This window comes from Neltuma alba, unplaced genomic scaffold, assembly GCF_004799145.2.
Source record: "Neltuma alba isolate B1F8T4 unplaced genomic scaffold, ASM479914v2 tig00010126_pilon, whole genome shotgun sequence".
Taxonomy (NCBI): domain Eukaryota; kingdom Viridiplantae; phylum Streptophyta; class Magnoliopsida; order Fabales; family Fabaceae; genus Neltuma; species Neltuma alba.
In genome coordinates, this window is record NW_021635077.1 from 319,055 (window position 1) to 343,499 (window position 24,445).

A 24,445-nucleotide genomic window follows, 5' to 3' on the forward strand; every position below is an offset into this window, starting at 1 on the left:
AAGTCCTTGTTTGTTTGATTAGTGAGTGATTATTTCCTTCTTTCCCCTTATTTCTGTTAGGGAAAAGAAGAAACTAGAACAGAAATTAAATGAAAAATTCAATCTCTTTAATTATTGTTTAAGATCTGTAAAGACTTCTCCAATTTCTGACTTCTGAGCTTTGACACTGAAGGTAAAAAGAATAGAGACCCATGTGCTTATTGGGGTATACGTTGAGAAATGCTTCAATTATGAATTCAATCTCATTTTCCCCCTTTCTGCACCATATACTTCAATAAACAGTTTCCTTTGCTTTGCGATTTTTGTTCTTGACATAACTTTGATACAGTAATTTAGGTGTTGGCAGGATGCCAAGCCCATGCAGCTTTTGGTGAGTTCGACTCTGTTTGAACCCACCTTTAGCGTTGCCACTGAACTTTGATAGGATTAAATTCAGCTCCTTAGAATTTAGAATTCAAATCCCGAAGAAGAAGCATCTTTGTTCCTTGAAGCTATTCAAAGGCATCAGATACTAAATAAGGAACATATTTACTTCTCCAGGTCTTAGAAGGCAGTGTGTGCCCTTCTATCTGGTAATAGATACTGCATCTATTATCAATTGGCGAGTTTTTGTTTAAATGTAGCCCGTCCCTTCTATGTGAATATGTTTGCATTACAATAGATCATCCGGGATCAGTGCATTGGATCTTCTTTATGCATTATATATTCAGAAAAGAAAGTGATATAAAAGAATGGGGCTTGGTATAGAGTTCACATGTCCTTATATTTTCTATACCCAATTTTTACCCCCCTCTATTTTGATCTTACATGCATTCATTTTTGAATAAAGATCAGGAAGGCAAGGGATCGGGCTGTGATCATATTTCGCCGTAGTGATGTCATGGTTTTGCGTGATTTGTCATTGTATGACCTTCTTTGAAATGCATGCAATGGAGTCACATTCTTGTTTAAGGTGCTGTAAGGCACTAAATGTAGGCAACTTCTTTCAATTGGGATTCAAATCTTGGTTTACTAGGTTTGTGGGGACTAGCCCCTCTGCTTGATCCAATTCCTGTTAGTAATGGAGCACACAATTCTCATAAGCATTAAGCCTCAGGCATTAAGGGTAACGGTCTCTAGTGTTGTCATGGTTTGATTGGCCTTGCCTTGGTAGTAACTCACAAATTGATGTTTAGTTGTTTACTAATCCCATGCTTATAATTGATTGGGAGTTGTTTTTAATTTTTTCAAGCCATGTCATAGAGAGTTGGTTTTAATCTTAAACATAAAATCTTTAGTTTATCTTTTATATTTATCATTTTTTCAAACTAATTTATTTAATTTAGAAGTTGATTTAATCTAGTATTAGAATTAAGTAATTTATTTTATTTTTAATTTACTTAAATTAATTTAATATCTATCACATTAAGGACTAAAAAAGTATTTTATTTGTTGCCATAGACTAAAAAGTATTTTAAAAAATCAGTCAAAGTAGACATAACTAAAAATAATGTAATTTAATTAATATATAAATATTCATATTTTATTATGAAAACTAATAAGTAATAAGTGATACTCGCATCACAAAGTATTTATGTATATTAAATTCTTAACTTTTTTTTTTAATAATTTTTTTTCCCACTTTCTTTATTCACCCTCCTCTCCATAACCCATTAAATTCTGCCCCCTCCTATATTTTTTTTTTAATAAATTTTTTCTCTTCTACCATTCTCTCCTTCTCTAACACAAGTCAATTCATAGTAGTATAATGGAAGGGCAGCATGCGATTTTTTCTTCTCCCCACTCCCTCCTCTTTTACTCCTAAACTTCCTCACGGGTGAGTCTCTTCTCTCCTCCCTTTCCTCTCTTCCTCCTTACCTTCATGAGTAGCACGAGTTGGGTGACTTGAGTCTTGAAAGAGGAAGAATGAGATGAAGACAGCAGCCACAGCCATGGAGTGCAAATCACAGTGACAAAGCAAGAACGGAAAGTAAGGACAATGTCAATGTCACGACTGGGAGCACTAGCGAAGTTCAAACAGGAAGGCTAAGCTTAGTGATGATGAATACGTGTGATTTTTTTTTTGGGAAATAAGACAAAATAATATAGAAGAAAAGATGTTTTTAAAGGTTACAATTAGATGACGAGCAGATAAACTGATTTAGATAACTATGAACAGACGTCAAGGAAACAACATGAACAAAATAATTAGAGAACTCAGACAAAAGAAATAAAATGTCCTACCAAACAATATCTGCTAAAGATAGTTGGATGTGGGGATGAGAAATGAATCTTTCCTTGACGCAAGAGATCGATAGCATAGGTCTTGAAACTGCATCAAGAAGGTTAGAGTTAGAAATACATGGCAAGGGTGTGCGAAGACACTTGTTTGAAAAGATTGAACAGCTTCATTGTTGCATCTCCACAAAATTCTTCCAAGAGGAAACCTAGATAGCAGATGATCCCATGATAGTAATGATTCCTTGATTTTTTTTTTTAAAATTTATGAAGGAAAATATTCCACCCTTGTGGTTAGGCTATAAATGTAATGACAACATCTATCAATTACTATATGAGGCTGTTGGATTCAAGAAGGATTGGAAACTTTGGACTTCATAAATAATTTCTTGAGGATAAGGTAATATATCTTTATGAAGAGCCACATTCTTTTCTTCTAAACGGTGTTAAAGACAAATTATGCCACAGACTAGATATGAGTGTCCATCATTGTGAAGATACAACAACGCTCTTTTTTTAGCCAGCTTTTAAACTCAAAAACTGTCTATTTGTGGAATTCTAATAAAAAAGCAGCCAAACGATAAAAGCCCTTAATAGAGGATAAAAGATGAATGAGTGCTCCAAAGCCTCTTTTCCGTGCATCCAAAAAGACACATGCCAGAAGTATCTATATGGTGGGACTCCGACATATCACATGAAGGAATTGCATTATACAATTTTCTAAATAAAAGTAATTGTTTAAATGAAGATTAATTTTTCACAAGAATTTTAAAAAATCATCAGTTCTACCTATTCGAGTCTGAATCTAACAAACCCATCTTAATCTTATAAATTCTTGAGATATTTCCACTCCAATATAAACCATGAGACTGATTTAAAATGAAATGTGGCAAAAATGACATCCGCCATGTCCATGAGAAGATAAGAATGAATTAGAGTGTATTCCAAATGTAGAATTCTAGGTTGGGGGGGGGGGATTATATGACCCAAGACTGTGAAAGAAATAGTTGTAATGATCATCTTAAAAAAAGAAAAAAAGAAAAGCATTCTTAAAAAGAAAAAAAAGAAAGATAATACCCTGATAATTTAATTATAAGTTCTTTAGCATTCTCCTGTGACTTATGGTAGCTTATTGATCAAGAGAAGTCTTGGGTGGGTGACAGCGGAGGTTGTTGTTCATCATGCATGAGGTAGCTACTTTGAATCCTGGCTTTGTCGAAAAGGAAATTTGTATTAAATTTTTTATTTTTAATTTTCCTCTTTCCCAGGGTTCAGTGCGCTGAGGCGAGGAAGCTTGGAGGCTTCTGAATCTTGAAATCCCCAAATCATTTTTCCTTCCTTGATCCTCCCCGGTTTCCATATTTGCCGATGGTGTGTGTGCTGCTATCCGTCTATCCGCCGCCGTCTCTTTGCTTTTGCGGTGATCTTTGTTTTCTTTCTTCTCTTTCCTTCCTCCTCAACTGATGCTGTCTTGAGTCTGGGGAGCCTGCGTCGCTTTCTCTTCTCTCTCTTGATCATGTGATGTGCAAGATTGAAGTGTGAGTCTAGATGAGTTTCACTCCTCTTGCTGTTGCGTTTTGACTCTTCCCTGTGGCTTGTCTGCGGCTGTGTGTGCAGATGTATGGATTTCAGCCACTTATTCCTTTAGTTCTTTTTTTTTTTTTTTTTTAATCTTCTAGTGGTAAGATTAAACTTTTCCGCTTTTATTGTATGCTGCTCTGGTAGAATTCTCGAGTTAGAGAAGGGAGGATTGAATAGGTCATTGCTACAAGTTGAGGAGAAAGAAACTTGTTTTGTTAACTTGAATTTTGATGCATGATGGGTGTTTGATGAAATGTTTGAAAGGGAAAATTAAAGTTTAAGGGGTTAGCAATAATTTATGGCTGCTAGCTTGCGGATTAAGATGTTTGGTTGTTGAGTTAAGTTGAATGCTAATAAAGTGTTTCACGAACTGCGCGAAAGAAGAATGAGACTTGGAGATTTTGTTTAGTTTAGACGTGAGGAATGAAATTTATTTGGATTTGTATGGCATTAAAATTTTGATGATTGCAAAAGAGAATTATGGAATTTAATTATGTGTCAATTTAATAATGTTGAGAAGTTAACATATGTCACTGCGTGTTGTCGCAAGGGTGCTTGAAATTGCTTGGCTACTAATGGAACAAGGTAATAAGAGTGTTGTAATTAATCCTGGAAAGGTATATGAATTGTTGATTGGTTAAGTGTGATGTTTATTGTATGGTTTAATCTGAGATATGCAATCTTGTAAAAGAATTGAATTAAATTAAGATGGTTAAATGTTTTTAAATTGTTTGTGGAATGGTGTAAAAGAGGAATTTGGTTCTTGTGCTGTATTATTGAGTTGATTTGGAAAATTCCTGCTTACATTTTTGTTGGAGTATTAATATTTTGTTTCTGGTAGGAGCGAGCATATTGCAAAATTGTACAAATAGAAGTAAATGGTATATTTGGGAAAGTAGAGCCACGACCATCATTTCCTCCACGTTTCACAAAAATCTTCCAAACGATTGCCGAAGCCATATGATGCCCAGGCCAGTCCATTGGAGCATAGCTTCGAAACGGTGAGGAAAATGGCATAGCCGGCTATGTTGGGCTTGTTTTAAGATCATGATTAAAATTATTTATAAGTATGATTCATATAAGTTGAAACAAAATTTTTTTTATACATTTACTTTATATTTTATGAATCATAATTAAAAAGTTATTTATAAACTATTTCAAACTCGTCTGTTTTCTCCTGGTGAAAAAGCAAGAGCAATTCCCTTTTTTCAATGGAGATTGTCGTGACATTCTAGGACACGGAGAAGCTTCGTGGCTTTGTCATCAATGTAGGCATCGTGTTGCCCATCGATGGTGGCTTTAGTACGGAGAAAAAAGTTAGTGTAGTTAGAAAAGCTGACACATTTGATTAGAAAAGCGAAGATTTTTGTCCATGATTTTGACTTCTGCTTCTTTGGCCTGCGAAGTCATGCGTCTGATTAGAAGGCGATGATTATTAATTGGCTTAATCTCCGTCTATGTTAACGGCTGCCTCATTCTTCTTACTCTGTCTAAATGCAAATGATGTTTCATTTCTTTGTTAGTTTTCTGTAGTAATTATGCTTTTGTTTTGAATTATATTTTCTAGTTTCTAGTAAAAATGTTGTTTAGTTGTGCTAAAATTTAGCTTCCAAATGCGTTTGTTTGTTCTTATTCAGTCAATGGATAAGAATAGGGCTGCTTATTGCTAATATTATTATTCTTAATTATTCTGCTAAATTTTGTTAACAAAAGTTTGGACAAATCTGTAATAGATGATTCTTCATTGTTGAAATGCAGGATATGGAGCAAATCTGTAATTGTTTGTCTATAGCCGGTTAATGCATGATGTGTTTATTTATGAGCCGTATGATTGACTAGATTGCTGAGAAGGAGGCTTCTGAGAGAAACCGGACTTTGTAGGCTTCTTTGGTTTTTTTATTATTTTCCTCCCCTTGTTTTCAAAACAATTTTGTAAAATTATTTTTTAAAACAAGTTTTGAGAATTAAAAAAACAAAAAATATGTTTGGATAATTATTTAAAAAAAATAAAAAAAATCATATTTGGCAAGAGGTGGTTGTCGGCAGCAGTGATACATAGCGGGTGGCAGGCAAAAAAGAAGACTTCTTTTCCAAATTTCAAAACAAAAAATAGAAAAAAAAATGAAAATAAAAACAAAAAAATATTTTCGTTTTTAAAAACATATTACTGTTTGTTTTTTTAAAAACATTTTATTAAAAACAAATTATTAAACAATTTTTTTAAAATAAAAAATTATTTTGAAAAAAGAAATCAAACAAACCCTAAATCATTGCCAAAAATGTTTCGGATATAAGGTAGCAGGAGGTAACTTGGGAAGAGAGGGTCAGGATTTAATGTAGAATAAGACGATGCAAGGCTTCGAGTTTTGGGGGCCCGAGCAATACTCTAGTTAGAGGAATTAGTGTTATGGCATTTTCGTTGTGAGTTTGTTCTGTCTAGTTGTGATCATGTGTTGAGGAAGTTGGAACCATAGCGAGAATACGATGGAAGCTTTTCAAGCCCTATTGAGTAACATGCCATGGGAAATTGGATTTTTCCATTTAAAGTTCTGGGTCTGGCAAATTTGAGTATCAAGCCATCGTTGCCTGTTGCATGGGTGAGACTTTTGCCTCTGTACTCAGCCAATTCCTTCACAACAGAAATCTCAAGGTCCAAGCTGAACCCCCAAGTGTTCGAAAAGCAATCAACTCAATCGTCACTTACCTCAGAGCGGGTCGCCTCCGAAAAGCTGTGTCCGTACTTTTCGCTTTCCCTGAACAATTCCCGTATTGCCTGTATGCTCATCTGTTCCAGATATGTTCCTATCATCGAGCCATTGTTGAGGCTCGGAAGGTCGAGTCTCATTTGGTCACCTTCTCTCCTGTCCCGCCGGTTTTTCTTCTTAACCGGGCAATAGAAACATACGGTAAATGCGGTTCTCTGAATGATGCCAGGGAGCTGTTTGAGGAAATGCCACAAAGAGATGGAGGGTCTTGGAATGCAATGATCACGGCCTATGCGCAAGGGGGTTACCCAGATGAGGCATTGTCATTATTCCAATGCATGAATAAGTTGGGAATTTATTCAAATAATATCACATTTGCTAGCATTCTTGGTTCTTGTGGTGCGGTATCTGAGCTTCATCTTGCACGGCAAATTCACGGGCTCATAACAAAATATGGTTGGGATCGCAATGTAATTCTAGGGAGTTCTCTTGTTGATGTTTATGCCAAGTGTCAGGTTATGTGTGATGCCCGTAGAATGTTTAATGAGATCCAATATCCTAATGCCATCACCTGGAATGTGATTGTGAGACGGTATCTGGATCATGGTGATGGTCAGGAAGCCATTATCATGTTTTCACGGATGCACTCCACCGAAATCAAGCCATTCAACTTTACATTCTCAAATGCTCTTGTCGCTTGTTCGAGCATATCTGCACTAAAGGAGGGGATGCAAATACATGGAGTTATTATTAAACTGGGTTTTCAAGAAGATGATATTGTTTCAAGCTCTCTTATTAACATGTATGTGAAGTGTGGTGAACTAGATAATGGTTCTAGGATTTTCGATCAGCTTGGCTCAAAGGATTTGGTCACTTGGACTTCAATTGTGTCAGGGTATGCGATGAGTGGAAAAACACAAGAGGCAAGGAAATTTTTTGATGAGATGCCTGAACGTAACGTGATCTCATGGAATTCCATGCTTGCAGGATATACCCGTTGCTCTGAATGGTCAGAGGCATTGGATTTTGTGTATTTGATGCTTGATGAAACTAACGCATTGGATCATGTCACTCTTAGCTTGATGTTAAACTTGTCTGCTGGACTTTCAGATCATGAAATGGGGAAGCAAATTCATGGTTATATCTATCGACGTGGATTCCACACTAACCTTATGGTCAGCAATGCCCTTCTTGACATGTATGGTAAATGTGGAATGTTGAATTGTGCCAGAGTTTGGTTTAGCCAAATGAGTTACGGGCATGACATGGTTTCTTGGAATGCTTTGTTGACTAGCTATGCTCAGCATCAATTAGGTGAGCAAGCTTTAAGAATATTTTTAGAGATGCAGTGGGAGATAAAACCAACTAAATATATGATTGCAACCCTTTTGACAGCTTGTGCAAATACCTGTGCAATTCACTATGGCAAACAAATTCATGGATATATAATTAGACATAAAATTGAGATGGATACTATTATTGTAACTGCTTTGATATGCATGTATTCTAGATCTCGTTCTCTTGAGAATGCTTTTGAGGTTTTTAAAGGGGCAGATTCTAGAGATGTGTTCCTTTGGAATCACATAATATTTGGGTGCTGGTACAATCATAGGGGTCTAGAAGCCCTTGAATTGTTTAGGACAATGGTGGAGGAAGGCACCCAACCAGACCATGTGACCATTCAGGGTATCCTGTTTGCTTGTATAGAAGAAGGCCTTGTTGAGTTTGGAACCCAATGCTTCAGGTCAATGAGCAATGAATTCAGTATCTTGCCTCGGTTGGAGCACTATAACTGCATGATTGAACTTTACAGCCGACATGGACACATGGATGAACTTGAGAACTTTTTGAAGACAATGCCTATTGAGCCTTCAATTCCAATGTTAACCATAGCCCGTGATGCTTGTAAGAAGCATGGGTACTCAAGGCTGGAAGAGTGGATCATGTATCAACTTGCGAAATTTGAACACTAATTCTATCTCAATTTGCTGCATGTATCAAAGGAGGCAGTTAGCTCCGTATTTCAGCTTTGGAGTATGCCATGCCGTGACAAGTTACAGAATCTCCATTACTATAGAAAATGGTCAAGGCCTGTTAGTCATGATGCTCATTAAGTTTATGCCTTGATGCATTAATACATGATCAATTGATCACGTGCTTGCAATTTGCAAGACAATCTCCCGTTTTTTCCTTCTGAAAGAAGGTGGATTAAAGGAAAAGAGGAGCACCATTATTTCATAAGAACTGAGGTATTCTATACAACTTTTCTGCCTGCCCGTTTGATATACTGATATACTGAGAATATTCTGTGAATTATACGTCTCCCATCGTGGGCAGACAAATTTAGTGGCATTTTGAATTTAGCTCATTTGAGTGTAGCTGAACTATTTCTTTGTTGAAATTGCAACGTGGCTTCAATTTTAACATTGTTATGCTGTTTATATTGGATTATTTCTAAAACCTATTATTTAAAGGATCATAATTGTTTCTGTTGATCACCAAAAGTACAGGCCTGGAATGCCTTTTCCCTTTCATTCAGAAATGGTTAAAACAAAATCATGAAAAAGGATTATTCTTGATCTTCACTTCATTTTGCACTTTTGGATATCACTTTATGGGTGACTGTAATATCATGTTCTCATCATAGTGAGTTAGGCTATGTCTGCTTAGAGAAGAGAAAGACTTTTGACTGTAACTCTGCTACTTTCCAATCAGGGAAGATTAAGAATGAGGCTTTTAAATTCCTAAACTCCTAATAGACCCAACTCAAGGATGCGGAATGTTCAATTTTTTTCTTGTTATTTTAATGCTTTGTAGTGAATAAAGTTCCCATGATAAACTCTTCTCGTTGCAATTTAGGCATGAGGAAGAACAAATAATTAACCGCTCACTATTGCAACTGTGTCACATTTTTCTATTTCTTGAAAAGTAATGTTTATGGTGTTGATAAAAATTTACCAGCATTTCTATCACTCTCTGCAGGTCTCCTTATTTGACAAAGAAGATTAGAAGTCATGCTGACTACACAACCCTTTCAGCTTAAAAGGTGTCACAGCATACCTCTGCGATGCACTTTTTGGAACTAATAATATTGTCAGAATCAGTGGTAACATACACTCTGCTGTCCTTTAATTTTGGATAACGCGTCTTTGTGCCATGGATTAAAATTTAGCCAGTTAATTGGTCCTAACTCCTTACATGTTGAATGAGATAAAAATAAATTGGGATGATTTGCAAAAGTATGCGTCCGAAGTCAGGAAATCTAAATGGAAATTGAGCTGGTTAATTGGTCCTAACTCCTCATGTCTTAGTGTTGCTCCATTTGCTAGACAATAAATGTCATGGATCACATCTGGATGATTGGTGTATCGGGAGAACAGCACTGAACAAAGCCTTTGAAATGGTCCTGAAAATCGGATTCAGTGTAATGAGTCATGTTGCATCTTAATTACTCTTTAATCTCTCTGTTTCCTGGTGCCTTCTATGAAAGGTATGGCTGTAGAACTGAATGGCGTCCTGATTAGCCATGCTTTGATAACAGTAGGTTAAAGCCTTATGCCACACTCCCTCTAGAACTGAAGAATTGCCCCAAGTCATGGCTGAAAGTTGACAATTCTATTCAGGTATGCTATGGCTTTATATTGCTAAAGGAAGCCATCTGGAACATATCTTCTGGAGGCATGCTCATCTATGACGCTATTTCACATGTAACCATTCTCCTTTTATAATTGTTCTTTCTTCTTATGAGCGCAATTTATCCTCACAAACCCCCAATGTTTAGTTCACATGCTGCAAGAATGTTTTTCTTCAAGTTCCTAGTATCGCCATGTATCGCCATGAATGAACTGTATTTGACTAAACCGGAGATATGAATTTATATGCTGTAACTTAATGGCATTATCGTTTTTTCCCCTAACAGGACAGAGCAGAGTTTTATGGCATTTTCAGATATTACTCTCTCCTGTTCAAAATATAAAATAAATTTTATCCATTTATGTTTATCAAGAAATTAGTTAAAATCAGTTTAAAATATTTTTGAAATATGCCCTTATTAATAAAAAGAATAGGTAAAAGATGTAATAAATGAATCAAAGAGGAAGATAATGTATGAGATAAAATTGGAAAGATTTATTAAAGGGAAAATTACAAATAAAGACCCCTCAATATATAAAATGGCAATCAGGGACTCTAAATTTGAAAATTTGCTGCAAAGAACTCGGTCCTAATTTGTAATTATGAAATGTTGATTAAAAGACAAAAATACCCACCGGCTTCACATATCCTCGTTTGCTCCGTCCTCTCAAACCCATATCCTTCTCTCCTCTCTCTTGCTTCATCTTTCTCTTTCAACTAAGTATTTCAACTAAGCATTTAAGTCAATATATCAGATAGATTTCATTTGTGTTTGTGCTGAGTTGTGGGTGGGTAGGTTTTTTTTTTTTTTTAGCTCTTTCAAGCAACCAAGCGAAGCACTCGCCTAGGTCCCAACGTTTTTTTATCTTTGAACTTAGAAAGGGATGAACAAATAATCAATCAGCCCAACGAGAAGCACAAAAGTTGAAATCCAAGCCTTTCGAGTATAAGCTAACAACTCTTAACATCCTTGTTGCAGGGTTTGAAGAGGATGCATTTTGAGAAACAGGTGAGTGAAGCCTAGCCTACCAATAACACCCCCTCATTCAGATGATTATATGTTATCAAATGATAATTATATGTTACTTTATCCATGAATGCAGTTATCAGATGCTTGCCTGGACTTGATATTGTCAAGAAATGTTCAAAATTAGCTTTGATGTCATCGATGTTAGATGGTTATCTGGATTTGTTATTTTCTATTAGAGACTTATAATTTCCTATTCTAGACCTATAATTTTTTATTTTAGACTTATAATTCTCTATTTCGGACTTGTTATTTTCTGTTGCAAACTTATAATTTCTTATATTAAAGTTGTGATTTTTCATTTCAGTCTTATTATTTTTTATTGTAGACTTGTTATTTCTTATTGTAGACTTGTTATTTTCTATTGCAGACTTGTTATTTCTTATTACGGATTTGTAATTTCATATTGCAGACTTGTAATTCCTATTATAAACTTGTTATTCCTTATTGCAGAGTTGTAATTTTTTATTACAAACTTGTCATTTTCTATTACAAACTTTTAATAACAAGTGTTGATTTAATGCCAATGAGATGCCAATGACAAGTTTATTAAGATGAATAACAAGTTTAGTGACACAAGTGACAAGTTCTGATAAGCATTTGATAAGAATTTAAGTTTATGCATTAAAATGACAATTTTCACATTCTTGGATGAATGACAACTTCAGTAAGGCTAATGACAGCTTTAATAAGTTGAATGACGCTACTCATACAAATTTAAGCTTAAACTATTAAAATGACAGAATTTTTATATTTCTTTACGAAATGACAAGTTCAGTTAGTCAAATGACAACTTCTAATAACGTTTTCATACAAATTTGAGATTCTCTGTTAGAATGATTGAATTTCTACATTTATTTACGAAATGACAAGTTAAGTAAGACCAATGACAACTTCTGATAAGCTACTCATACAAATTTGAGATTTTCTGTTAAAATAGCTGAATTTCCACATTTATTTATAAAATGACAAGTTCAGTTAGGTCAATGACAAGTTAAGTAAGGCTAATAACAAGTTCTTATAAGGTTTTGATACAATTTTAAATTTCTCTGTTGAAATCAAAATTTACAGATTTCCTTGATAGTAAGCACTTCTGAGATAGGATTCATAACAAATTCAATTAGGTCAATGACAAGTTAAGTAAGACCAATAACAAGTTCCGATAAGGTTTTTATATAATTCTAATTTCTCTGTTGAAATGAGTAAATAAGAAAAAAGAAGAGATTCTGTAATGTGAGGGGGAGAAAGAAGCAAAACTAAAATCAAGGAAACCAAAACCAGGGGGGAAAAAAAAAACACTACTTGGGTGCCCAAGCTCCTCCACTTTGGTTCTTTCCCCATGGTTGCTAAAAAAATATTGCTCATCATCGTTTTCATGGTCACAGATCTAGGATGCCCCAACCTCGTATCATTCTTCTCAACCTAGCGGCATCCATTGAAGGGGGGCCCAATCTTGCAATCAAAACCCCATTCGAGCTTCTGTGATTGAGCAACATTGTGAAGGGGTCGGTCCAATTCTCCCAACCAAACCGCACATGTGCTTTCCCTTCTTTTTGTTTCATGTCAATATTTTGTGCAATGGGAGAAGGCTTGCGTCCAAGCTCTTCAACACGTGCATGAAATTGATAGTTCCACCCACCCCTTGAGTTCATCTTTGCTTTGCTTGTCACAGTGGAACTTAGAGCGGACAAGTAGTTGGATGCAGTGACAGAGCAATGGGGATCTATACTTTGTCATCGATCCAATTTTTACCAGAATTTCTCATCCATAAATCTCCATAACTCTAGCCCCTATTGAGCACCGCCCTTCCATTAATCTTCCCAGTTAAAAAATCTCTCTCCTTAGTCGATAAAATCACTCCACCATGCTCCCTAAACTAAATCCCCACTAATTCACACACCCCACATAGAGCCTCGAGGTCACTGGAAGAGAGAAAGAAATGAGGTGATGGAAGAGAGAGAAGGAGGGGGGAAGAGAGAACTTCTGGATTGGACCGCAGTGGGAAAGAGAAGAAGATAAGGTGATGGAAGAAAGAGAAGGGCAATTTAGTCTTTTTCCTTACATTTCATAATTCATATTTGAGACCCGGTCTCTCACAGCAATTTTATGAATTGAAGTACCTAAATTGCAATTTTATATTTTCAAAGGTCTTTATTTGCAATTTTCCTTTTATTAAATGCTTAGATAAAAATGACTGTTATCTTATAAAAAAAAAAAAAAAAAACTAAACCCTCCATTGAAGTTTAGTTTATATTTTAAACCCAAGGAAGTATTATGTACACTAAGATTGATAGTGTTGGACGCAGGTTGTAGGTTGGGGATTACCACTTCGTGGAGTGGAAGAAAGTGGGACAGGATCATACCACAGGAAATTCTCTTTTGATGGATTTTGCCATACATGAGATGTAGTATATGTGATAGATAGTGAAATTAATTGTATTTTGAATGTTTTAAACACTTTTGGAGTTATGCAATGATCAAGCTTCCATTTGCCTATTTATTAAATTGGAAAACTTATTTATGTTTTTTTTGTTAAATAGAGGTATTTTTCTAGTCACTTACAGCTAAGAAAAATACCTCTATTTTGTTGTTGTTGTGATCTTGACTTTGGGTATTGGTTGTTTGACCATATGTGGAAGGTTTTGACTTTTTTAATCGATTGATTCTTCATTCGTTTCAAAACTGATGCAGAAAGTTCTTTGCTACATAAAATTGAGTTCAAATCAGTATATCCTTTTGTCAAATAGTTTCTATGTTGATTAAAAGATTGATGTAGATTTTGCAGTATCTATATAGGTTACCTAAGAGAATCAATGTGGATAGTTTATTCTATGTAGGTTGATTATAACCAATGCAGGATAAGCTATTGTTTAAATATAATTTCTGTTTTTCAGTTAAAGACCACACCTATAATTCAGAGCCAGCACAATATATAAAATGATTAATCTGTAGGCAGTACCAAGACCAGTGAACCAATTTCATTTTATAGAGTTACTAATTCCAATCATTCAATGCAATACTTCCTCTTGTTCTTAATATAAGAGCTTGTTAAATTTTTATTTTGGTCTTAAATATGAGATCAATATATTTTGTTTCTTATATTTATCTATTTTTTTTTCAAGTTAGTGCTTGTAATAATGATAGTTTTAGCCAATACATTTGATTAGCAATGATATTTTAGTAAAGATAACACCTATTTATTACAAATAACTAACTTAACTATTTTTTTTAATCTACTCAAATTAGTCAAGTAGCTCTTATATTAAAGACCGGAAGTAGTGGAATCTAAGCTAATTAAACTATTGCACTAATCTAAACTAATAAAAAAGTACACAACAACTAATGAGAATATTATGAAGGTTTATTCATTTTGTCTAGGGTCTAAGTTATAGGTTAATTTCTTGGATCACTATTAAATTTAGAAAACATTTGATATGTCATCTTTTACAAGGGAGAATTATTAGGGTGTTCAAAGTATCTCATTACATATTTAATATTTTATCACCAAAATGACATCTCAAGTTTCCTGGGGGATTTGTGCAACACCCTTTGTGCATGATATACCATGGAGTGCTTCACAAATCTCATAAGCCATCATCATATTATCTGTAATAGGAGTTTGCGATATAAAAGAAACAAGTTTTTCTTTTTAAAAAATAAAAAATAAAAAAAACTTTTGACAAAATCACGATTTTCAGTTGAAATGATGACTTTAAAGACGAACACACATAAAGATGAAAGCAATGGGTATTAATGACCAATTCGAACTGCACGCTTTAACCCAATTGATCATGAACAAGATACCCATTATGACTTGCTCATTTAAATAGCTTGTGATGATGAGTGGTTTAAAGTGATACATAAAGCACTCTTCGTGCATGAAATTTATTTTTAATTATTTTTAAAAATTTTATAAACTAGCTTCAAATGCACAAAAAATCATTATATAGACTTTGTGAATATGTAAATTCCAAAAACAAGGATATTTTACGGAAAAAAAAGCATTATATTAATTATGACTAACTCAACTAATTTTTTAATTTAATCAAAATATTACTTCCATTCCTTAATATAAAAGCTATATAACTAATGTGTGAATATTAAAAAAAATTAGATTGAGTTAGTTATTTTTAATAAATTGATATTGTCTTTATTGAAATATCATTGTAAATCCTGTGTATTAGAACGACTATTTGATAAAAACATTTTAAACATGCAATCGCTATAGAGATTACATGGGACAAAATGAATAAACATTAAAAACAAAGTAGATTAATGCCTTAAACTCAGGATTAGACGAGTAAGATTTTGTTGGGAAAAGAGAACAGTAGCGCTGAATTTTATCAATTGCCCTCACTTAGAATGGCGGAGGAATACCGTGGTTACATGCTTACATCAAATACACACACAATCACAAATAAAATACATAATCTTACTTATCACCAAAAGAAGGGGGAAAAAAGACAAAATGACACTTCAAAATCCTATTAACATATGGCTATGAGTATTCCCCCAAGTCTTGATCAGAGTGGGTGAAGTACTGAAGCCAAAGAAGAATGATACGTGCAAAAATTGTTCTCAAACAAGAACGCTAAATGGCATTCGTATATGCCAAGCGACTAATTACACACAAGGGGTTCATTAAATAATAAATAAAATAAAATAAAATAAAAATGAATGAAAACTTAAATAAATAAATTAACAAGTAACTACATGAAGAAATAAGTGCATAAATAAGCAAATAGAGACAAGCCACATTATCCAACCCAAAAATGCTAGAGCAACATTCTCTATTATCATTAGACAACATATGTCAAACACTTGACTTGGCAACACATTAGAAGAAACAAACCTCAATTCAAACTATCCTTTTAAGCTGCCCAAATTAACTTCATGATCACATACATTTCGTTTATCTCGGTGACATGCTTGGAAAAGAGACATACTTGAGATACACTTTGTCAAGGGTGCAAAAGTGCCTCTAATAATGTTTAAGTTTGGTGGAATTTCCATTGATCTACCATATGCCAGACTTAAAGCATTATTATATTCTTAATGTGAGCACATTTAGTTGTTAGTTATGAAACTCTTTATTTTGGCCATTTGTCAAGCATGAAACTTTATTAACATGATTTTATTTGGAGCAATTACATATGTGAAGAGTAAATAAATTCTTGAACATCCATGCTCAATATTTTCTACTGAATATGTCATTGGATCTTTAACTAATTGTTCAGTTTTGGAGCCATGACATTGTTCACATTTTTTCTGACCTTGGTTTAATAAAAATTTCCTTCACCTCCATTATTTATTATCTCATAATTAATCAGAAAGATTAAGGTAAAAATCAATTGACAAGAAGAATGCATGCAAGGAGATTTGAATACATGCCAATCTGTTTTCTTTTATGGCATCAAGTTTTCTGTCTCTTGTCACTTATGTCTATGCAACACAGAATATATATATATATATATATCTCTGTGTGTGTGTGTGTGTGTGTGCAACCAGCTGAATTTTTTGCTGACTAATTTGGGGAACAATGACAGAAACTAATTTGTGCTGTTTTGCTTCATTTCCTCTTGGGCCATTTTGGTTTTGTGGTCTCTCATATGTGCAAAAGACGTTTTCAGAAAACCGCCAATCTATGCTGAGACTTCTTAAATCATGGGCAAAAGGGCAAGGAATGTATGGAACTACAGGTGCTTTTGTAATATAGCAGAGCTCACTTACATTATTTGCTTCAAGTATGTACTTAAGCGTAGAACTTTTATGGCTTATGTGACAATACTGAATATTTGTTTGTATTAGGGAGGAATTCATATGGCTGTCCTTGCGGCTTTTATTTGTCGAAGACGTCCAGATGCCTCCTTAAATGCTCTGATTATGCATTTTTTTCAAACATTTTCCTTTTGGCCCTGGCATAAACCAGTAATGGAGCAAGAAGAAATATTCTCAACAGTAACAGATGTTATAGAGACATGTTCCTTGATTCCTATACAGATTCTATCTAGTTCTTATTATGAGTATTGCCATTCAAATATTGGTAGAAGCACATCCTATCGAATTAGGACTGAGTTTTTACAAGGACATATACGACTATGGGTTTTTTTTTTTTTTTTTTTAAGAAAGAAATTTACATACGTGTGCCTTTTTTTTTTTTGGTGACAATACATAGATATGCTTTTTGGCGTCTTACTTTGTTGCCTCGTTAATAATTTTATTCAGCACTTAATCATTATGTTCCAATATGTTAGTGCCTTTTTTATTTTACTGGCTGACCATAATTGAAGTTTGTTCTACCATTTTCTTTCAATAAATGCATATACGCTTGTGAATAAAAAACATGCTTGCTCATACATGTGCCTTGAGTTTCATTTCTTCATTTAGTTGCATTGAAGGAACATTTGAACTTAGAGTTCAATTGAGATGGTATTTCTGAGCCTTGCCCATATTCAAAAAAATATTCACTATTTGCCAAGATTTAGCTCTCTTCTAATAAAAATGATCTCAGAGGTCAAGTTTGTTGGGTCAAGTATCGGATTCATGGTCTTCTTCTCATGATATGTACCTTATTGAGATTATTCCTATTCTTTTTTTTTTTTTGGTCAAAGACTATTCCTATTCAGTTGAACTACAAGATAGATGTTTAAAATAAGAAAACCATCACTTATGAAAATAGTCATGTAGTCCAATGAATGACATAAGCAGTCATTGGTTAGTGATAATTTGACACTTTTGTTTCATTATTTCAACAGTTCATCTTGTAGTGCAACTTTAGACATTTATTGATTACAAAAACACAATTTCTTATACCAAAGGACCAAGAAACGATGAACACAGATGTTAATGACACTGTCAGAAAAGTGCAATGCCTATTTCCCTTCTTTACAAAAGTTTTTAGCATAAAAATCAATAATAATTAGAGTGATGCCTTACATACATGTCAAAATATTACATAAACGGACTGACTACATAATAGACTACAAGCACTTATCACTTCGAAGCTCCGAATAGTGATAACAGGAAGGACGGTATCCTCTTCATATATTATCCTCATCTCCTTGTGTGGTTTCACTTGTGTAGTGGAAGGAAATCCAAAATTTTTGTGATCCCAACACAACAGAATATGTGGATGCTGAGAAAATTGAACCTAATGTGATTTTCTATTGGGGGCTTTCTAAATAATAAGGATAATGTAACCGGCAACATACAATTGCTAGAGGAGGAGTTCATGAGTAATCTTAGCACATATTATGATGTTTCTCCCAAGAAGATGGAATTGTCCATTCTACTGGCTTCTGAGCTGCCCAAGAATGCTTTGTCCGATCATGATAATGCAAATCTTGCAAAGACATACTGGAAGAAGACAATTAACCTTGATAAACTTAGAAAGCCCCTCAGCATAGTCACTGCAGTATCTTCCGCATCAATTTGTCAACAAAGGCATATAATAATAGCAAGTTAGAGAGCAGGTTCTAGGGGAAAAATTCTAATTTACTCCATTTCTTAGCTTCCTATATGTACTAGCAAGTCCTATATTTTCTAGCTTCAATATTTGCATGGGTATCATGAAATAGAATGATATAGGTCCTTGTGAATAAAAAACGCATTGTAACTTTCAAATGACTGTGCAGAAGAAAGAATACTTTTATTGCATCTATTACTTATGAGTATTGATTATTTATAAGTTGAGAACATGAGCACTCTGATTTCAAGATATTAAATGAATATTAAGTACTTAAAAACAAAAGGTGATTTTGTCTAAAGATTTTTCCAAAGGCTTGAGAGACTTTTTAAGTACTCCAGCTTAGTTTAGTATGCAACATTTAACAACAAAAATATTCTTCTGAATGGATGAGAAAATTTCACACCTGGAGTTTAAGATGATCACCATACAAACAAAAAGAGAAGTTACTGTTCAAGATCATTGGCATCAATCAATTTAAAGTATAATGCGTATTATGGGCAGTAATAATACTCTAATTTAATGATGTAAAATATAACAAGATGTTCGGTAATATTTCATGTGATAAAAAATATACGAAAACGTTGCATTTCATAATTTATAAATTATTAATTGCATGATTTCAAACTCAAAATATAAAAATAATGATAATTATATTATTTTGATTTCAAAAGTTAATTTGAAAGATATATTTACTACTCTAATTAAAATCGATGTGCAATAATTAAGGGCGAAAATCACCCTCCTAAAGAGGAGAGAAAATCTCACACCTAATGTCCCTAAATTGATATACAAGCAATACAAGCATTTTTGAGAAGACTACGAACATACAAACAGAAAGGAAGAATTATTACTCAATTACTAATATCAATTTAAAATATAAGAACAATATGGCATTCTGATTTCAATATATAACGTATCATATGATATTAATTCGAGTGATGTTATCAGAAATACATGAATTTATGGGGGAAAAATTTACATTTCATGATTTATAAAACAAAAATTACACGATATTTCAATGATTGCACACAACATTAAAAGGGTGAAAATTATAGAATACCTTACAACCCAATGATAAATAATAAACACTTTATAACACTAGGCCCTTAAATTCATATATCGACTCATGAAATGCAAAAAGAAAAAAAAAACAATTTTCTTAAATTTGGCTTTGCAAAATCATTTGAAAGGTACAATGAGCTTTTTATTCAGAAGGACTTGTATCATCTATTCACCTAAGCAAATCCTAAATTGACTTTCATGACTATTCATTCTTCTTTTGTCACTAAATTAACAAGTACTTACATCATCTATTCCCTAGACCCTATGCAGATACCGAATCCAACGGAATATACAGGAAGTTGGTGTATACCCATATCAGCTAAGAAATCCGCACACCTATTCCCCTCTCTGTATATGTGAGTCACTGTTACCTGCCATTCTCGCTGTAGGAGATTTTGAATTTTCCGGAATATGGCTCTGTCTCCTTCATAATGTGTCCCTTTGTTTACTGCATCTACGATTTGTAAGGAGTCACATTCAGCTTCTACCTATCTGAAACCCAAATTCCAACAAGTGATGAGTCCTTCTAGAAGTCCCTTGGCTTCTGCATCAACACTCTTGCTGACATTTAGTTTCAAGGAAAATCTTCTTGGCCATTCTCCACAATCTCCTCTTATAACTCCTGCACATCTGTGCTAAGCTTGCACCATCTACTCTGTGGTTTGCGCCATGATACCATTTCCAACTCCTCTCTCCTCACCTATGGTGTCTCCATTTCCCATTTCATCCTATAGTTTGCCAGATATCTTCTGATTACTTGGACTGGGTTCTGAGGTAAAATATAGTCCAGATTGTTAACTTGTTCATTTCTCTATCGCCATATATACCAGCAACCTACTACAAACATCTCAGGCCAGCCTGCTTCCTCTGTGTCCTTGTCTCTCCCTGAAAGGTTGTAAAAAATCCAGTCGTTCCATTCCGCACTGAAGAAATCTATTCGATTATTAATAGGAACTAGTTTTCTCCATATGAATGAAGCATGTGGACATTCTCTCAGAAAGTGCATCATGTCCTCCGTACCCTGATTACATAAATCGCAAGTACTGTTGCCTCAACTCTATTTGCACGTGACAGCTTTTTGTAAGTAACCGTTTGTGTGTCACTAACCACATGAAAACTCTCACTCTCTCCGGTACTTTGAGTTTCTACTTTCTAAACGTTCTTCCATATTCCACTTCGAGCCCCTATGTCATCTCGATGAATTAACTTGTACGCACTGGCCATTGTGAATTTCTTCCAGCATGTCTTTGTGGGCATTGAGGTATCATCATCAGATAGAGCATTCTTGGGCAGCTCAGAGGCCAGTAGAATGGAGAGTTCCATCTTCCCAGAAAAAATATCATGGCATGTGCTAAGGTTACTCATGAACTCTTTCTCTAACAATTGTATCTTGTTAGTTACATTATTCTTAGCATTTAGAAAGCCCCAATACAAGACCACATTATTAGGCTCATCAGTTTTCTCAGTATCCACATATTCTGTTGGGTTAGGATCACAAAAACCTTGGATTTTTCCCAACTACACAAGTAAAACCACAAAAAAAGATGAGGATAACACATAATGGGGATATTATTGGCAATAATTACTTCCTGTCATCACTATTGGGAACTTCCAAGTGATAAGTGCTTTGGGCCCACTATATAACAAGTCCATTTATGCAATATTTTGACATATTTCCAAGGGGAGACTTTAATTTTCCCGTGATTTTTATGCTGAAATTAATTCTGTAACGAAAGAAAATAGACATTCCAGTTTTTTTGCTAGTGCTATTAACATCAATCTCTATTATTTCTTGCTCCTCTAGTATAGGAAATTTTTGTCCTCATCATCAATAAAAGTTACACCAAAGATAAATTATTGAAATAATGAGATAAAAGCATACACTCATTATTGACCAATGACCCCTCTTCAAATTCATTGAAGAGTATAACCATTTTCATCGGTGACGATAGTCTAATTTCAAAGGTCTAAATTGTAACTCAACTAGATAACATAATTCAAGAAACGTACATATCATGAGAAGAAGACCATGGAACCTTGACTTGACCCAACCAACCCAATCTCCTATATCATCTTTATTGGGAGAAGAGGGATAAATCTTGACAAATGGTGAATATTCTTTTCAATATGGAAAAGGCTTAGAGATATTATCCCAATGGAAGTCTGAGTTCAAAAGATCCATTAATGCAGCCAAATAAAGAAACGAGACTCAAGACATATTCATAAGCAAACATGTTGTTAATTCATGACATATATGCAATTTATTGAAAGAAAACAGTCAAGTATACTTCAATTGCAGTTATCAAACAAAAGTAGAAAGGCATCACAATATATGATGCGATATGACTAAGCGCCTCTGAATAAATTATTGACAAAGCAAGGTAGGACGGCAACAAGCATATCAATGTTAATATTTTTTCTGAAGGAAAAAGATACCCACAGAGAAACTCATTCCTGATTCGATAGAATGTGCTTCTAGTAATATTTGAATGGCAATACTCATAAGGACTAGATAGAAGCAGTATTATAGCCATCAAGGATTGTGTCTCTATAACATCTGTTACTGTTGGGAATACTCCTTGCACCATTACTGGTTTAGGCCAGGGCCAAAAGGCAAGTGTTTGAAAAAAGTGCATAATAAGAGCATTTAAGGAGGCATCTGGGATGTCTTTGATAAATAAAAGCTGCAAGGATAGCCAAGTGAACTCCTCTCAAATAACCAAGTAACTGTAAACAAGAATGTATTTTCACATAATTTTTAAAGGTTGTGCACTTAAGTACATAATTGAAGCAAAGAATATAAGTGAACACTGCTATAGTATAAATGCACGAACTCCTTTCCTTTTTGCCAATAATTTAAGAAATCTCAACATAGATTGGAAATTCTGAAAACAATTTTTGCACATATGAGAGACAACAAAACCAAAATGGCCGAAGAGGAATGAAAAAAATGAGGACTAAGGTTTCGGTCATTCTTTCCCAAATCAATCAACAAGACGTTCTGCTGGTTTTATATTTTTCATTACATAGATATATGTGAAAAAAGTTAAAAAAATTGATGTCATAGGATAAAAAAGACTGGCATGCATTTTACCTCCACATTTGAAACAAGATGAAGAATATGCTTATTTGCACGAACTCCAGACAGGCTTTCCTTACTGGTGCCATCAATATTCCTCATGAAGATTGGGTTTAATGTCTACACATTGTGGACCAAAGACTCAGCAATCCAATATATCCAGGAAATAATTACCAAGGGTGAAGAAATTCATTAAATAAAGGTCGGAAAAAAAAAATCATAACAATGTTCTGAATTAACACAAAACAACTAGTTAAAGAGCTCATGACATATCTAGTACAAAATATTGGGCACAAATATTCAAGAATTTATTAACTCTTCACATATGTATTTGCTCCAAATGTCATATTAACAAAGTTTCATACTTAACAAATGGCCAAAAAAAAAAAAATACTTAACAAATAAACATACTCACCTTAGAAAACTATTTAACTTTAAGTTGGGCATATGGTAGGTCAATGGAAATGCCGTCAAACCTAAACCACATTACATGCACTTTTGCACCCTTAACACAGTTTATCTCAGATACTTCAAGTCTCTTTTGAAGCATGTCGTGCAAACAAACAAAAAAGTCCTCCTGCATCATTCATAGGCCATGAAAATCAAGATAATTATTGCCCTTCCAAATAGAAAATTATTGATAAATAGAAGAACACAATAGACTTACAGCCATTGAAGCAAGGAAAGGAGCAACACAAAAAGCATCAATATCAGATTCTGGTCTGTGAACCTGAACATATTAAAAAATTTAGAAGATAAACTAAGTTTTTTGACATGTCAACAAGTGGTAGCAAATCAAAATAAATTAAATTATAAATGCTAGTTGAAGATTAAAAAGTAAAACTTAGAGCTTTCAACTTTAGGAGTCATTAGTGAATCCCCCAAAAGGAAAAGGCTTAGATAGTCAAAAGATCAAGTAAAACCACTTGACAGTGTTTTTATATTGAAAAGATCAGACCAGACAAAGACAAAGCAGTTCATCATTCAATGGTGGGTCGCAATTCATTATAAGTAATATAACTAAGGATATACCTAAAAACCAAAAAAAGTAAAATAAAATTAACAGTGTTCTATTCAACAAGGAATAAAACATGTAGTTCAGTCATGTGTGAATTAATTCACATCTCTAGGAAGTGAGCATTTCATGAACACACAAATTTTTGCAAAGGAGCCCTTAAATCAGGTAAAGAACTTTAATAGTAAAAATGTGATATGATCAACTGAATTCAAAATGCCATATTTCCAAACTTCTACCACTCCACCAAGACATAAACTATAAATAGCAAACTAACATCTTTGAAATTATATGGTACAAACTGAAATTGAGAGGACGTACTCCAAGACTATAAGACCCATGGGTCATTATGTGCAACATCAAATAAACAGTTTTAGAAGGTCATACAATAGAAGTGCAGGATTGGTAATTGAATGATAATATCATCAAGATAGCATAACACAGAACATTTAAAATAATTATTCCAATGCAACCATATAAGAAAGGAAACAAATATAAGATTAAAAGTGATAAGGGAATCCTATCTTGAACCTCCGTATTCATCATGTGGTAGCTAGCAATCTTCACGCAAGTTATTCTAATCAAGATGTCCATATTCTTTCACTCAATGGGACAATTAATGCAAGCTGCAACACAAATTTCTACAAGATGTCCTTAC

The 24,445-nt window shown here is 34.1% G+C and overlaps 1 protein-coding gene and 1 pseudogene across 1 annotated transcript; one reads left to right on the plus strand and one right to left on the minus strand.

The window, feature by feature from the left end:
* Positions 1 to 6,195: 6,195 nt before the first annotated feature.
* LOC114754265 (pentatricopeptide repeat-containing protein At3g26540-like) lies at positions 6,196 to 8,476 on the plus strand. Its single transcript, XM_028943051.1, has one exon. The coding sequence runs from the start codon at positions 6,392 to 6,394 to the stop codon at positions 8,474 to 8,476; it is 2,085 nt and encodes a 694-aa protein (XP_028798884.1). The 5' UTR covers positions 6,196 to 6,391.
* A 12,369-nt stretch (positions 8,477 to 20,845) lies between these two features.
* Positions 20,846 to 24,135, minus strand: LOC114754266 (nuclear poly(A) polymerase 3-like; annotated as a pseudogene).
* Positions 24,136 to 24,445: the final 310 nt, after the last annotated feature.

Coding starts and splice junctions, on each gene's coding strand:
- LOC114754265 (XM_028943051.1), top strand. CDS start 6,392: ATGGGTGAGACTTTTGCCTCTGTACTCAGCCAATTCCTTCACAACAGA.